The 14,671-nt window shown below is 36.4% G+C and overlaps 1 protein-coding gene across 1 annotated transcript in view; it reads right to left on the bottom strand.

Moving 5' to 3' along the window:
* Positions 1–2,395: 2,395 nt before the first annotated feature.
* The window catches only part of LOC148654553 (UPF0606 protein KIAA1549-like), a 141,941-nt gene continuing 129,665 nt past the window's right edge, over positions 2,396–14,671 (bottom strand). The window contains exons 17-20 of the mRNA XM_088646926.1: positions 13,574–13,626; positions 12,242–12,387; positions 8,580–8,737; positions 2,396–6,814 (exon numbers count right to left, since the gene is read on the bottom strand). Of these exons, the coding sequence (XP_088503052.1) occupies positions 6,566–6,814; positions 8,580–8,737; positions 12,242–12,387; positions 13,574–13,626 (606 nt within the window). The 3' untranslated portion in view covers positions 2,396–6,565. The remainder of the gene's footprint in view (positions 6,815–8,579; positions 8,738–12,241; positions 12,388–13,573; positions 13,627–14,671) is intronic.

The raw sequence follows: 14,671 nt of genomic DNA on the forward strand, positions 1-14,671 counted from the left end.
GTGTGTTTTTCCTATGTTCCACACTGCTGACCCTTGATTGTTCTCCCTTCCCCATTGGCCCACCATCACTCCACTGTTTCAGTATGATGTCATCATTAATTAGCTCTCAGCCAATCAGAACACATCTTTTTCACTATTTAACATGGAGGCTTTCATGAAGAGGGGGCCTTTCGTTTGACTTTGGTCCCGTTCGGTTTTGGTTATTGCTTCGCTCCTGGTTATTGCTTCGGCTTCGTTTGTTGGTTTGTTTTGCTTTGTGTGTGTTTATTTTCGTATAGCTTCGGCTTTGTTGTTTTGTTGTTTTTTTGTTAGTTTCTTGGTACTTTCGTTTGTTTGTGTGTTCATCCTTGTTTTGCCATTACCTTGCCCCAGTGTTACATGTTCATCTTTTGTGTTCTTTTGTACCCTGCTCCTGTTGATTACTCTTGTTTTCCCTTATTTGTTTTCCTGGTTCATTTGTGTTTTTGTGTGAACTTTTGTATATAAGGTTAGTTTAGGTTGTTGGGTACACTTTACACACTTAGTTGACTTTGTATTAGTACACTAGTTTAGTACAGGTGAGTGCCATTTGTCTTGTATGGTTTTGGGTAGTCAGTGCAGGTAAGCTAGGGTGTTGAAGACGCCGAAGACCGTGTGTTTCGGGTTTTCTTTTGTAGTCAGATTAGCTTTCCCTCACTGTCCTAGCCAGCTCCATTTTTGTTTGTTATTTTCTTTCCTCTCTAGTTCCTTACCCTTGTTATCACGCTTCCTAGTCCCTCACCAGAATCCCCCTGCTTCCAAAAGAATTATCCTAAATGTTACACCCCTTTACCCCTAGACACTTGGGGTCGTAACACCATGGTTTTTCCCTTCTCTGTAAAATACCAAAATCCACACAAGTATTTCATTTTGTAATATATCCCTCAGTAATTCTTCCCGCCTGACAAATAATGTTATTATATAAAACACAGACACAGGTGGAACATTAGCCACCTCCTAGGAAGCCTCTAGTAGATGCATGCTGCACCTACAAGCCCTTTTCAAGTGGCCAGTCACAGCATCAGTGATGAGTTAATCATTCATGACTGACTGTAATACACATGAGTGAGGCTGACTTTTGCATAAGCACTAAATGACTCCATTACTGAAAAAGTAGTGCACAAATGATTAGTATTAATAACAACACCAACATCATTAATAACAATAACAATAACAATAATAATCTTACACTTAAAGAGAGCTTTTCTGGACACTCCACTCACAGCTCTTTTTGAGGACTCCTCTCCACCACCAGTGTGTATCACTCACCTGGATGATGCGACAGCAGACAAAGACAAAGCAGTACGCTCACCACACATCAGCTATGAGTGGGGAGACCAGAGTAATGAAGCCAATTCATAGATGGGGAGTATAACGAGTCCATGATTTGTAAAGACCAGGGGAAATTTGGTCAGGACAACAGGGTTAGCACCTTGGGGAGTCAGGACCTTGGTTTCATGTGCAAGATTATACATTTTAAGATGAAAGAAAACCACTATTATATTACTGTATATGCAGACCTCCTTAGATCCCTGAAGCCAGGTCTCAGGTCTCTAGGTCTCAGAAGGTATTCTCCTAGGTTACAAAATCAGGGTTTGAAACAAATATTGCTGTTCTTACCTGGCCTAGAGAGGAGCCATGCCACTTGTTTTCTCTCTGATGTGTTGTGATTTTGTGTATGATGGTGTACACAAATGGTCATGGTTTAGCCTTTAAAAGTAACCATGTCATTTTGCAGAGGTGGATAATACTGTTACCCTGTGCAAGATAGACCAGGCATTTGTTTGTGTTGTGGAGAGGAGTTTGAATTATACAGGTATGTCCTCACATACAGCATTAAAGTGACGGAGATATAATTTATCCATTGACAATGAGTGACAATGGCAAGTAAAACGTTTAGTCAAAACATGTAATCTTGCTAATTTAATAAGCACAGTTTTGGATATACATGTAGATCAAGTGCTTTGGACATGACCTGAGGACAACAAAATATAGATTTTATTACGGCTCCAGTGAGGAAGGGATCAGTGGGCATCATCCTAGAAATGAGAAGACTGACACTGAGGCCTCCAGCAAGTTCCATATGAACTGGTTAGAGAATATCAGTGCTTAGTCCCCTAGTAAAGAAGAGAAAACTACAAAGTCAACAGAAAACAACAAACCCCAATGTGCTGCATGATTATGATATAACTCCTAAGAATAAAAAAATAAAGGATGATTTGAAAACAGAAAGAAAGAAGAATTGATTATACTTAATATACTATCTTGTGAATTTAAATACAAAGATTTTTTGCCGTATTTTACAGAAAGTATAAATGAAAGAGGACACTTTTAAAACTAAGGAGGATTCGGTCTTCTGTTATATAACAAAGCCTGGTTTCTTTTTAATACTCTTAGTATTTATTATAGACATGCACAATGTCAAGAAACATGCAGTTCATTAAACAAACTGTTAGCTGGACCGGCCAACTTTCTTTTCTTTCACAAAACAAGAAACACAAACATATAGGAAAAATGTACCGTACATATACTTTAGGAAAATCAAAGCAACATATAATTCATAAGGTGGTAAAATGACTGCCAGGTGTGTAAACAGGTATGAATGACAATGCACCATACTGTGTTATAATTAATCTATTGTTAGAACAAATTAATATCTGAACTTTCAAGTATATATTTTAGGTGTTTTTCATTAATTGAAGGCCGTGAAAATCTGTTACATCATTGTTATGAAAATCCAAAAAATACATAAATATTCATAGACAGGTGTGGTAAAATTATAAGGCACATATTGGGCTAAGGAATCTCATCAAATGCATGGTAGATATCTAATTGTATCTTTAAATCTTGTGCAATTTATTCTACAGTACCTCCTAAGTAATGAAGACTAAAGTTATCAAGCTTATTTTCAACTACCGTGTGAACCATTATCATACAAAGAATTTTAAAGAACAATCCAATCAGATTTAAAATTTAAGAAATAAAGACATGTTTATCAAATTATCAAGATGCCACAGCACACTCAAAAGTAACATTAGTGAATTACAGGTGCATGATCTACATGGGATTTAATGCAATATTTTATTTAACATTTTTACAAATAATCTACTGTTTAACATCTACATATTTTTAGTAATTAAAAAACATTCCAAACACAGCAATGAAAGTCTTGAAAGCCAACCCAGTAATAGTTTAAGAAGTGACTATTTTAATAAGAAAATCTTAAAAGGAAAAATCTGGAATATACCACCAGCATAATCACACGTATGAAGTCAGTGAACCAATTGATGTGACTTCAGTTTAACTATAATCATAATTTAAATACTGTAGGGATAGATGCACAAACAAAATTAATGCCATCTATTAAGAAATATAGGGAAAACCAACCAGGTTTAAGTCAACTTCTAAGGATATTAAAAACTCTGGGCGGTCACTGACTATGTGATAACACACCAGCACAAGAACTAAATACATTTTAATAGCTACATTTAAAAAAAATAAATTTGTTTTTATGAACAATATTGTACTAACAGCATTCAAAACCTTGACTGCTGTACTTACACTGTACAGTATGTAATAAATCCAACATTACAAGTTTCAGGTCTCGGAGCACGACTTCATTTCTGCTCTTTGAACTTTACTCTTTGAAATTTACTTGTGGATGCAGACAAAGATTCTAGGTTTTCAAACCAGTTCAGAGTCAGAAGAAAGTCCAGGTGCAGTCTGAGCCCTTTGATTAAACCAATATCATGACAAAAGAAGATTATTTTCAGGAACAGATGACGGATTAAAGATACAATACTAGATGGATCTGAAAATGATTTAAGGGATTGTAACACATTGTGTGGTTCTTTTAGTTGGGTGCAATTACAGAACAATTAACACAAAAAATAAAATAATAAACCCAAACTGTAGGGTTTAGACCCAAAATAATTTCCTTATATACTGTACAGTATCTTCATTTTAACATGTAATGAAGTGTGTGCTCTATTACAATAGATTCAATTCCCACTGAGCTGGTACTGAGCTGCCCTACCAGAACTTTATTTTAACTGAACCAGGACCTGATCATTCATTTTATACAGATACAACATCACCCAGCCCATAATGCATACTTGTCCCACATACAGTATTTATATAAATGGGGACCACTGAGTACTTTGTAAGAAATGTGTGGTGTTATTCCAAATTAAAGATCTCATTCTTGTGGGACACAAATAGTGGAAAAGAAGAAGTACAGCAGGACAAGTTTGAAAAACAAAACGAGAACTGGAAAATAAAGACATCAAGAGGAAATTTAGAATCTTTCCTCTTGCAATTCTAGTGACTCAAGGTTCCTTATCCCAAACAAAAAGGGATTTCTGACTTTTTTCAGACATACTGTGAGTATATCTGAGAAGTGATAACATAACCTTTTACAAAAATCCAGGAAACCCTTATTATTTTATTGTTACAGTTACCAATGATGAAAATACCACAGCTCTTTCTGCACTAATAGTGGCTTACCATTATACTGTTACTGTACCTATTGTCTTTCATTCACATAATATACAGAAGTCCATATTACAGAATTAAAATATGAATCTGTTATTTACAGTCTCAGTCCAGTATTTAAACAATACTTAGCAACAATACATTAAACAATATGTTGCAATACAACTGCGATAGCAAATAAAGTGATATAATTTCAGTGTTCCATGCCTTTCACAGATTGTTACAGAACCACCTTTGAGACTTAAACAGAAAATTGGGAAACAAACTTACTTTGTTACCCTGAAATACGTAAGTAACAACACTGCATTTCCTCGTTAAAGATTAAAGATGAATCTGTAATACTGATATTATAGTGGTGAGACTGAAGTTCTGCACTGTCCTTTTGTCCAGTTGTGTTGCAGATAAAATAATATCCTTCCCTGTTTTACTAACTGGACTGAAAAGCTGGAATCTACTGAAATAAACTGCAGTGCCTTGTGTCTCTTCTTCCACATTTGTCTGCAGTGCAAGGCTACCATGTACTGTACAACCTCACTGAAGTTGATGCTTCAGGCTACATGTCAGACAGAGGATGGCTTTGATTTAGAGCACAGTACAGCATGTCATTGGTTTCTTTTAGTGAGGTGACATGAGAGGTCGGCTGTGTCTTTCTAGCTAGAAGGTCTCAAAACCAATGGCCACTGAAAAACATTTAAACATTCCAGATACTGTAGAAGTTAGTTTCAAAATTTCTAATATACAAATGTTACTCTTTAGACAAACTGCTAAATGAAAAGTTAAGCGAATGGATTTTAAGATATAGAAATCTGGTTTCATAATTAAATGAAATTTCCAAATTTCTTACTTCAGAATGAAGGCGTCATGAAAGAAAGTTAGTCACCTTTGTAAGAAGGTGCACAGTGTTAAATGTATTAATGGTATCTAAAGAAAAACACCTGAAATGTCAGATTATAAAAAACAAGCAACAAAAACATAATGGCAATAGAACCTATTTTACCTCCAGGCACAGTATGTACATTGTAATCTTTTTAAATATGGCATCAGCACACTTCTGATTTTGAGGAAAGACAGTTGACCCTTGTTTTTTTTACCATTTCATTTACCTGAATAATGAATAATGCCTGTTGTGCTGTAAATTATACTGTGCAAAGACTGGAGGTTTGTGTTGGTTGACATTGTGTTAGACACCTATAAGAGACCCCTCCGTGGCAGAGAACACAAGGAGTTTGAGTATGTTTAATACAGTCTTATCATGATATTTTATCTTTTTATTTATTCACATCAAGGCTCACTAACCCTTGGTACCTGTGTACTTTAGGACAGTACCCACTCAGTTACAACAAAAGGCAATGTGCTGTTCAGAATGGGACATATAAAGCTTGAATTTAGCACCAGAAGAAGTTAGGAAGATAAAAGATATAGTAGGAAGCACTTCAACGAAAATAGTAATCCAATTGAATTTTATAATGAAGAAAAACAAATTAAACATAAGGTCCAGTTGGTGAGTTGTACAAGTTAGGAAAATGTCTTGCTGTAAAGTGATGTTTGTGATGTAAAAAATGATTTTGCTAAAGCAATGTCTACTGAGCTACGCTGTTTAAGACCAAACAACTGAATAATGAATCCACAGGAATCCAGCATAGCCAGGCATTGGCAGGTCCTGGCATGAGGAGCAGGGCAGAAAAGACTGTTTCACACTTTAAAGAGCAGATTCATTAAAGGATGAATTTCAGCAGATCAAAGTTCAGCAGATTCTGCGAACACCCTGTAACCCAGAGGTGTCCATAAAGGGACATGAATACCTGTACCAAAATTACCATTTTGAAAGGACTAAGGGAATGCCATTTCGTTAAACTCAAGGGTCTTCAGCCTCTTTCCCTTACTATTTTTATAATTCTCTGCTTCAAATACTGCCAGACAAAATTTTAAGAAATGTTGAATGGAGGGGTTCTGTTTTTGGGTGGGCAAACTTCCATGGGAAGCAGGTGGTTTCTTTGTGTTTTGGTCAGGGAAAGTGAGGCTAGTGAGGCTACTGTGGGGATGTGAACAAGTTTCAGCTGTGAAAGCTTTGCACAGCTGACTGTTTCTGCGAGAGCCGCATGAGCTCCTCCCGGATTGCTTTGATGAGGGAGGCTGAGGAATGGCTGGGAGGGGACTCCTCCGGTGGAGCGGAGGGGTATCCAGTCCCAGAGGACTCCAAAGTATTGTGCTGCAGGTGGGCAGGAGGTGCAGAGGGCTCCCTCAGAGATGTCCTGGGCATCTGGAACACTGAGGACGAGGTGTATTCAGGGAACCCCAGGACCTAAGATTGACACACAGTAAAAAAATATTTAATGTTCACTTTTTCATTTAAGTGGGAGTTTAGGGATTCTACACATCTTTTGCTTACAAGTACACTTTACATCTTTGTCAACCTCTCTCGCATAAGGATTCTCCTCTGCCTGCTCATGACATGTTATCAAGCATCAAGGCAACATCAGATCCAATTAAATGCTACATTCAACCATAAAGACCATAGAATTTAAGACAGAATATTTCTTAAGGGATGCTGGATTGAGGGTGTTTATTTAAGTGGTGAAATGGTAAAGTGATGAAGTGTGGTGTTAACCAGTGAGGATACACAGGAGTAGGGGCAGAACCTGGAAGAAATGAATGAAGAGAGTGTCCTGGATACCACTTTATGACCTGTTACTGTATACGAAAAAGGACAGAGAAAAAATGTCAATATAATAAAAAGAAGCAAAAAGATTGAGGGAGAAGACAGTTTTTCCTTTGGCCAACTCATGCCACAGACAACTAGGAATATCCCCCAAAAATCTAAATAATTATTTTTTTAAACTCTAAAATAGTATTCATCAGATAAGCAGCTAGACGTTAGATATTGATATTGATACTTTTGTTGTAAAAAAATCTGTAAAGATCAGCGGAGGCAGGAAATGAAAGTTAACAAGTAATTAAAATTTAAACAAATCATCGTTTCTTACAAGTAATTGATATTTGACATAAAAACATCCAAATAAAATCTGAAAAAATGGAGATCCTGGATTATACAAGACAAATTGGTTCTGCTCCCCACCAGCACTATGATTCTAGTTTAAATTCAGATGCTTTAACAGTACAGTATGATCTGCAAAACAACGAGAGCAGTGAGTATACAAAACTGAAAGGGCTTAGGTTTAGTGGACTAACCATGTGTAATGCAGGTCTATTGGTGTTATTTGAATAGTGTGATCACTGAGTCTGCTATCATATAAAAGCAGGACATCTGTGTGGGAATTGTCAGAGCTATGAGAGTAAGAAGGGGTGTGAAGAATATGGAAGGTGAAGAACGGTATGAAAAAGCACAGTTAAAAAGCTGGAGAGGGCAAAGAAAAAAGTAAAAAAAAAGTAAAGAAATAGTAATGTAGAATGGTGTGTAAAGCTTGCTTACCTGGCAGATATTTTTCCAATATGAACAGGAAAATACAAGGAGAAAACAAAACTCTTCTTTCCAGCACTTAAAAATTGCTGGGTTTAGATTTTCAGATCTCGGAACATATAGCAAAAGGCACAATATAATGTTTTCCCTGCCTTATTCAGCAGATCCAGACCAATGTTATTTCTCAGCATTTGAAAAGACCGAAAGAGAAGTTTTATTTAATTTTTGTTTAGTTCATACTGAAGATTTTTACTGGATCAATGATCATTCTGAGTCTACCTGCGGTGGAAAGTAAAAATAATATTTCAATATTGGCTCAAGATTAACTTGCTGAAGAATGGAATGCAGATTTAAAATTCAGTTTGATGAAATTCAGTTGAACACATTCTGGTTGATTTAGGGCAGTCGAATCTCAGTCCTACTGCCACTGTGAATTACGTTTTTCAGGTTTGATGTACTTTAAACTATCAGTGATTTTTGCCAGGATAAGGCAGCTAAGCAATTCAAGGTAAACTCAGATTAAATACTAAATAACTGTGCTTGAACCAGTGATGTGTTTGTGGGGCTGAGTGGCTTGTTGCAATTTATTTAATGTACAGTAGGTGCGCTGTAGGATGGAAAAGGTTGAGAAATATAGCTTGCAACTTACAGCATCCCTGTTATGTCCAGCTCTTGCATACTCTTCATCAGAACGATAAGGAGTCCAACCTGAGCTGCCGGATGAGCTCGGAGCTGCTCTCCCTACCCCAGGGTACGCACTGATCCGGCTCGACAGACCCACCTGAGTCAGGTGATGAAGTTGAGCACCTAAACAAACATTTCAAAATCAATTATATTATACAACAAAGCAAGGTCAGCTCAAGACGTAAAAGAAAATGTATACCTTCTGCTTTGGGTTATGACAAAATTAGAGCAAAAGTTCCAAACATATCAGAGAACAAAATATGAATATACTGTAGTCTACAGCCGTGGTTATCAAACTATGGTATACGTACCACAGCGCCCCCAGGTGGTGCGCCAGATGACCCTGGAAATTTGTTGTGTGCACTGAAAAATTGGGACGGGTTTTCATATTTTCTATTTTAATAAAATTAATTTATGTGTCAAATACGCAGCCTACATACTACGATACAGCACTTGCTAATACTTGAGTGGACACAAGGGCTACTACAGATGCAGCCATTCAAAGTGCGCGGTACAGACACGTACCGGAGGTAATTGGCTACGGCATCGCGCATTTTGATGCAAGATGACGCGCGGTACCGCGGTACGTGATTGGTTGACCGACAGGGGCACTTGTGGTCCGTTGGTCTGTCGTAGAAAGATTTACTGTAAACGTTTTTACTGTGCCCATTGTAGTATTGAATATTCATATGGAATTTTACCACTGAAGGGAAATCTTAGTAGCTGAGCATAAAAAGAATAGGAGCATACTGTAACACGTGTGAAGGCCATAAACGATATTAATTTTGGAACATAAACATACAGTATCTGGCTGGTCTTGGTACTTTAAAGAAAAAATACACACCAGTATTCCATTTCTCCCAAAACATTTTAAGCATCGAAGTCTTTAACTAAAGAGATACCGGAGTCAACAAGCATACTTTTAGAATTTGATTAAAAGGGAATATAATATGGAATCGCGTATCTAAAGAAATTAATAACGATATAATTATATTCATGTACCGCAACACAAGAATAGTACACGCTGTACATTGTCTGTCGATAATGTTTCTGTAGTGCTTTTTCAGCACTCTGCATGTGACCGCGCCGTTAGGTTCCTGACTCCCATGTCACACGGTCTGTGATCGAATCCCACTGGAACTATGACTTTTTTTTTAACAAACATTTCTTTGAAAAAATGAAACGTTTCCCTTGGTCAGAGATTAAATAAAACCTCACTCGCACCAAACAAATTTATATTTCTAAATATCACAACATGATCGAATTTAAGTATTTTTAATAACAATGAATAGTCACCTATGCGTTACAAAATAAACATTTATATTGACTTGAATCGCGTTTTGATTTAAATCGTAAACGCCTGTTTAAATATATGTGTTTAAAGGCGATATATAAAAGCGCTGATTCTTATGGAATGTGTTCCGCCAGGGATTCAAAAAATTTTTTTTTTTAATCGCGTATCTAAGGAAAATTGCAGTATAACTTTGTTCATGCACAAACAGTGGCATGTTACATTATTAATTTGGGTGTCTCCTCTTGCCAGAAAGCTCTAAATTGCATTTTGAGTGCGGTTTTTGACTTTTTCTAAATTGCAACCCATAAATAAAGCTGATACAGTTTAGACTTACTGTATTTTAAACTGTATTACAGCAGCACATTGGACAATGCAAAGTAAATTGCAAAAATGCACTTGGAATCTGTCCAAGCCCTACTTTGTCAGGCATTTTCTTCTACTGCAACGGACATAAAAACTCTCTTGCTTTTAACAGAGCGTTTCATAATTTCTAACTACGAAAATTATTTAAACTGCGACACTTATCATTCATTCCATTCCATTCCATTATCAGTCTTCCATTTCTCCCTAAACATTTTAAGCATGAAAGTTTTATGAAACGGTACCCAAATATGCGATTGCTGTATAGAATGAATTTTAATTTTAAAAAATTATTTAACACGAAAATTAAGCTGGAAATCTCGCCCCCTTCTACTTTGAAAATACCTGTGAAACTGGTTTAATTCGTCACAGCCAGCACTCCCGCAGAGAGGGGGGTTGTACTCGTTAATGTCTTAGCCGGAACACATCATTATATCTCATTTTGTATTACTTTAAAAAAATCGTTTGCCCAGCCACTATTGCTGTTATTGTTTTTATCCTGTAAAGCGCTTTGGGGAGCACAGCTTTCTCACCACTTAGATTACTTTTTGATACCATCCTTACACAAAGCAGAAACTTCTTGTATTTTCCGATGACATACAAGTGGAAAGATTACAGATTTTAATAGTCTTTTTTCTGGACCAGGGAAAATCTGATCATGTTTCTCTATAACAATAATAAAAAACTTTATTTTACATATCACCTTTAAAAGTGGCATCTCAAAGCAATACAGTAGATGTAAACCACAGATTACAAAGTAAATACCCAGACAAACGCAAACGCGTTTTTAATAAAATGCTTTTATTCATTCAGCAGAGAGAGAGCGTAAAACCTTGGCGTAACAGCTGTTCCTTTTTCTAATCACTCGCTCTCTGGATAAATGTCTCGCCTGTCCTGTTCTTTGTTTTCCTAATTTGCCGATTATGCCTGCTGCGATCCACTCCTACCCTCACACCCAAAGAAGACTATGTTAAATTTCTTTGCGCGGTCCATTGTGCAATTAACCCTTGTATGTGCTGTCCTTAAGGTGATATCACATAAAGGTGATATGTAAAATAATGTTTTTATTATCGTTATAGAGAAACATGATCAGATTTTCCCCGGTTCAGAAAAAAATATCTAAAGTATACTAGTTTGTCACTAGTATACTTTTAATACAGTCTTTGCTGTGCTCTAGAGGATCCTTGTGATATTTCAAGCTCTGGTTGAATGATAAGTGTCGCAGTTTAAATAAATTTCGTAGTTGGCAATTATGAAACGCTCTGTTTAAAGCAAGGGAGTTTTTATGTCTGTTGCAGTTTTTTTAAAACTGAACTTGTTTGAATTGACTGAGCTCCGTGCTGTACCACACAATGTCTGTTTTTTTTCGTGCTGTCCTTTGACAAAACAAGGCTTCACACCAGATAATGTGAATCGAAACCTGTTTTTCTAGCTTTTAAAGTTGTGCGATGTGTAAGCGGGAACACATCATTATATCTTACATATGAAAAATACATACAGTAATATAGCTCCCAAACAAACGCAAACGTGTTTTTAATAAGATGCTTTTATTTGTTCATAATCCGACGATTTCAGGAAGCTTTCTGGAGCAGCACTGTCAGACCTGAGCGCTGACAGTCAATCTGGACAAGACCAGAGTTATGGTTTTCCAGAAAAAAAGCCAGACCTCCAGAAAGCTTCCTGAAAGCTTGAGCTTGAGCTTTATTAGCTCCACCTTGCAGAAATTCTGGATACTATTATTTTGCTTGCGGTATTATAGGAGAATTTACGGTAACTAGCGGTATTTACCGGTAACTCGCGGGGACTACGTACAGCGCACTGGAAAATAATGCGGTATCGCCCGCGCATTTTGAATGGCAGCATCTGTATGTATTACTTCAAAATTTTAATCTAGTTTGGGATGAAAAGTAGGCATGTGACCTTTAGGACCCAATTAAGTTGTCATTTTTCTTCTACAAAGGTGTGACAGATACCTGTAGTTCCTCCGACAGGACGAGGCCTTGCAGACGAGGGCAGCTCCTCACTGTAGACTCCTCTACCAGAGTACAGTCCCTCTGTCTGGGGTGGCTCAGACCGCCCAGGTTCTCCAGGCTGCAGGTAGCCTGAACCAAGACCCTGCCTGGTGAAACACATCAAACAAAATGAGGTCATTATACATAAATTCAACTATTTGAAAAAATTATAGATTGCAACAATTAATTGTGGAATTGAAGAAAGTAAGATTGTGCAAAACTGCTTTCACAGTACGTTTGTGCACTGAGTAAGGATGTACCAATTTAAGTCAGACATTAATTAATAGTGCGTTGCTGACAGAGTCTGGGAATTTAATGTGTTCTTTTATATCCTTTTTAATTGTATTTATAGCACATAAAATGAGCTATAAGATATGAGCTGTAAATATGACCACAATGCAGCATTAGACTGGATTCAGTGATGTATATCATATGAAGTCATTTACTACTGGAAAGTGTCATGGTGGAAAAACAAACCCGTCACTGCTGAGGCAACCTTCACACCCTCCCCAAAGGTAATTCTATAAACACTAATCATGGTAAAAGCACTACGATTTGCTTTTTTATATTTACTTCTCAAACTTAATTATACAGGTTTAAATATAACATGAACATTTTTATAACACCTAACAATAAAGCACTTATCAATCATAAAGCACTCAAATTCCATTCAAATAAACCAGACACTTTGGAAAAAGGTTCCCCTTGAAAAATATATACAGTATGCTGAATTATAAAATGCACAAATGCAGCAGAAGAATTTAATGCAAAAACAAAACTTACTGACAATTATAAAAATGGTTGTAAAGAAAATTCTAAAGAGTTAATGTATTTTAACTTTTATCAAGAACTGTATACATTATTATTGATATCACTCTATATCTTGTGAAAAGAGAACAGACTGAAAAGAGAATGGTTCAACATTACTCCACCAGGAGCACACATCATTTTTTAATTAAAACATACTGTTTTTCCAAGCAAAATCTTTAAAGTATTTCAATAATTTTTGTTACAATAAAAAGGGAACTGCAGGTAGCAGACCCATTTTGTGGATCACACTAATGATTTGTTAGTCATGACAATGGTCATTCCTAATACTTTCTGTGAGTGAAGCATAAAAAATAACAATGCTTTTTTGAAGCCAAATGATCAAAACAATTTACTGCTCTCTCATATATTTCAGTTTGTAATCCAAGCCCAGCAAAAGTTGCTCTAGTATGCTAGTTCCCTGGATTTAATGACAACTTTGTAAATTGTTCCACCTAGTAAGAGAAATAGACTTCATTTTCCTACCTTTGTAGTAACCCTTGAACTGAGGGAGGAGACATTCCTAATTCAGCATACCTCTAAAATACAGTAAATAAATAAAGTTTATATCAACACATTTATAAATAAAAGACAAAGCAATGGTAGAAATAAACAATACTAGGTACATTAAAAGTATATATTTTCCTTTTATTATTTTTGGTTTTATGCATTTCTTCCAATTGTGCCAATGTTTCAATGTTACATTGCTGTGTGACATCATTTGTTTTACTAGTCTTCACAAGTCTTCAAAGAGAATCAATTTTACCTGAAATCCTACTTAAAATATAAATATTGATTATAAATGTTGACACTTCAATTAACAATTTGATGTGTCATAAATCAATATTTTTTTAAAGAAAACAAGCAAACCAGTAAGCACTGACACATTTTCTGAAAGATTACATAATTTACTTTGGAATAGTGATCTCAAAAGTTAGCTTTATTGAGGTACAGTAACTTTCTCAGCTGAGAAGAATGACAGCACAGTGCATTCACAACCCTTAGGTTGTGACAGACCACATCGCTGATTCAGAATTCTTAAATTACAAAAACTAAAGATAGAATATGAATGAGGATGCAGTTAGCATGTTGAATGCATAAGAGAGAAATGAAAGATTCAACGAAAGCTTGGTCACATTTCTAAATTGAACAGGGAGACAAAGGGTGGTGACTCTCTGCTCTGGAGAACAGTGTGTAAGAGTGCAGAAGGGGAACAAATGAGACCCCTGCATGACCAAAGCAAATTGCTTAATTATGGAACAAGGTGTGCTTAAGTGGGTATTATTTAGATTTAATCCATGACTTCAGAGGATCAGAAGTTTAGGAGAAGGTCCAAAGCTCAAGATTTAAAGGTGCCAACTGGGATTCCCTGAGAAACATGTGGTGCTCAGCTTACTGTAGCTCATCAAGGAATTGATATACTGTAGGAACCAGCAGCAAATCATTAACTGTTTGAAAAGTGATGGAAAAGAAAAAGAAACTGTCTGAAGTCATTAACTGTTGGAAAAGTGGGTTGGAAAGGATGGCTGTTTGAGATGAGTGTACTTGGTCATAGTAATAGGCAAGTTCCTGCAGAAAAGGGGC

This window comes from Lepisosteus platostomus, chromosome 9 (genome assembly GCF_059453375.1).
Source record: "Lepisosteus platostomus isolate fLepPlt1 chromosome 9, fLepPlt1.hap1, whole genome shotgun sequence".
NCBI lineage: Eukaryota > Metazoa > Chordata > Actinopteri > Semionotiformes > Lepisosteidae > Lepisosteus > Lepisosteus platostomus.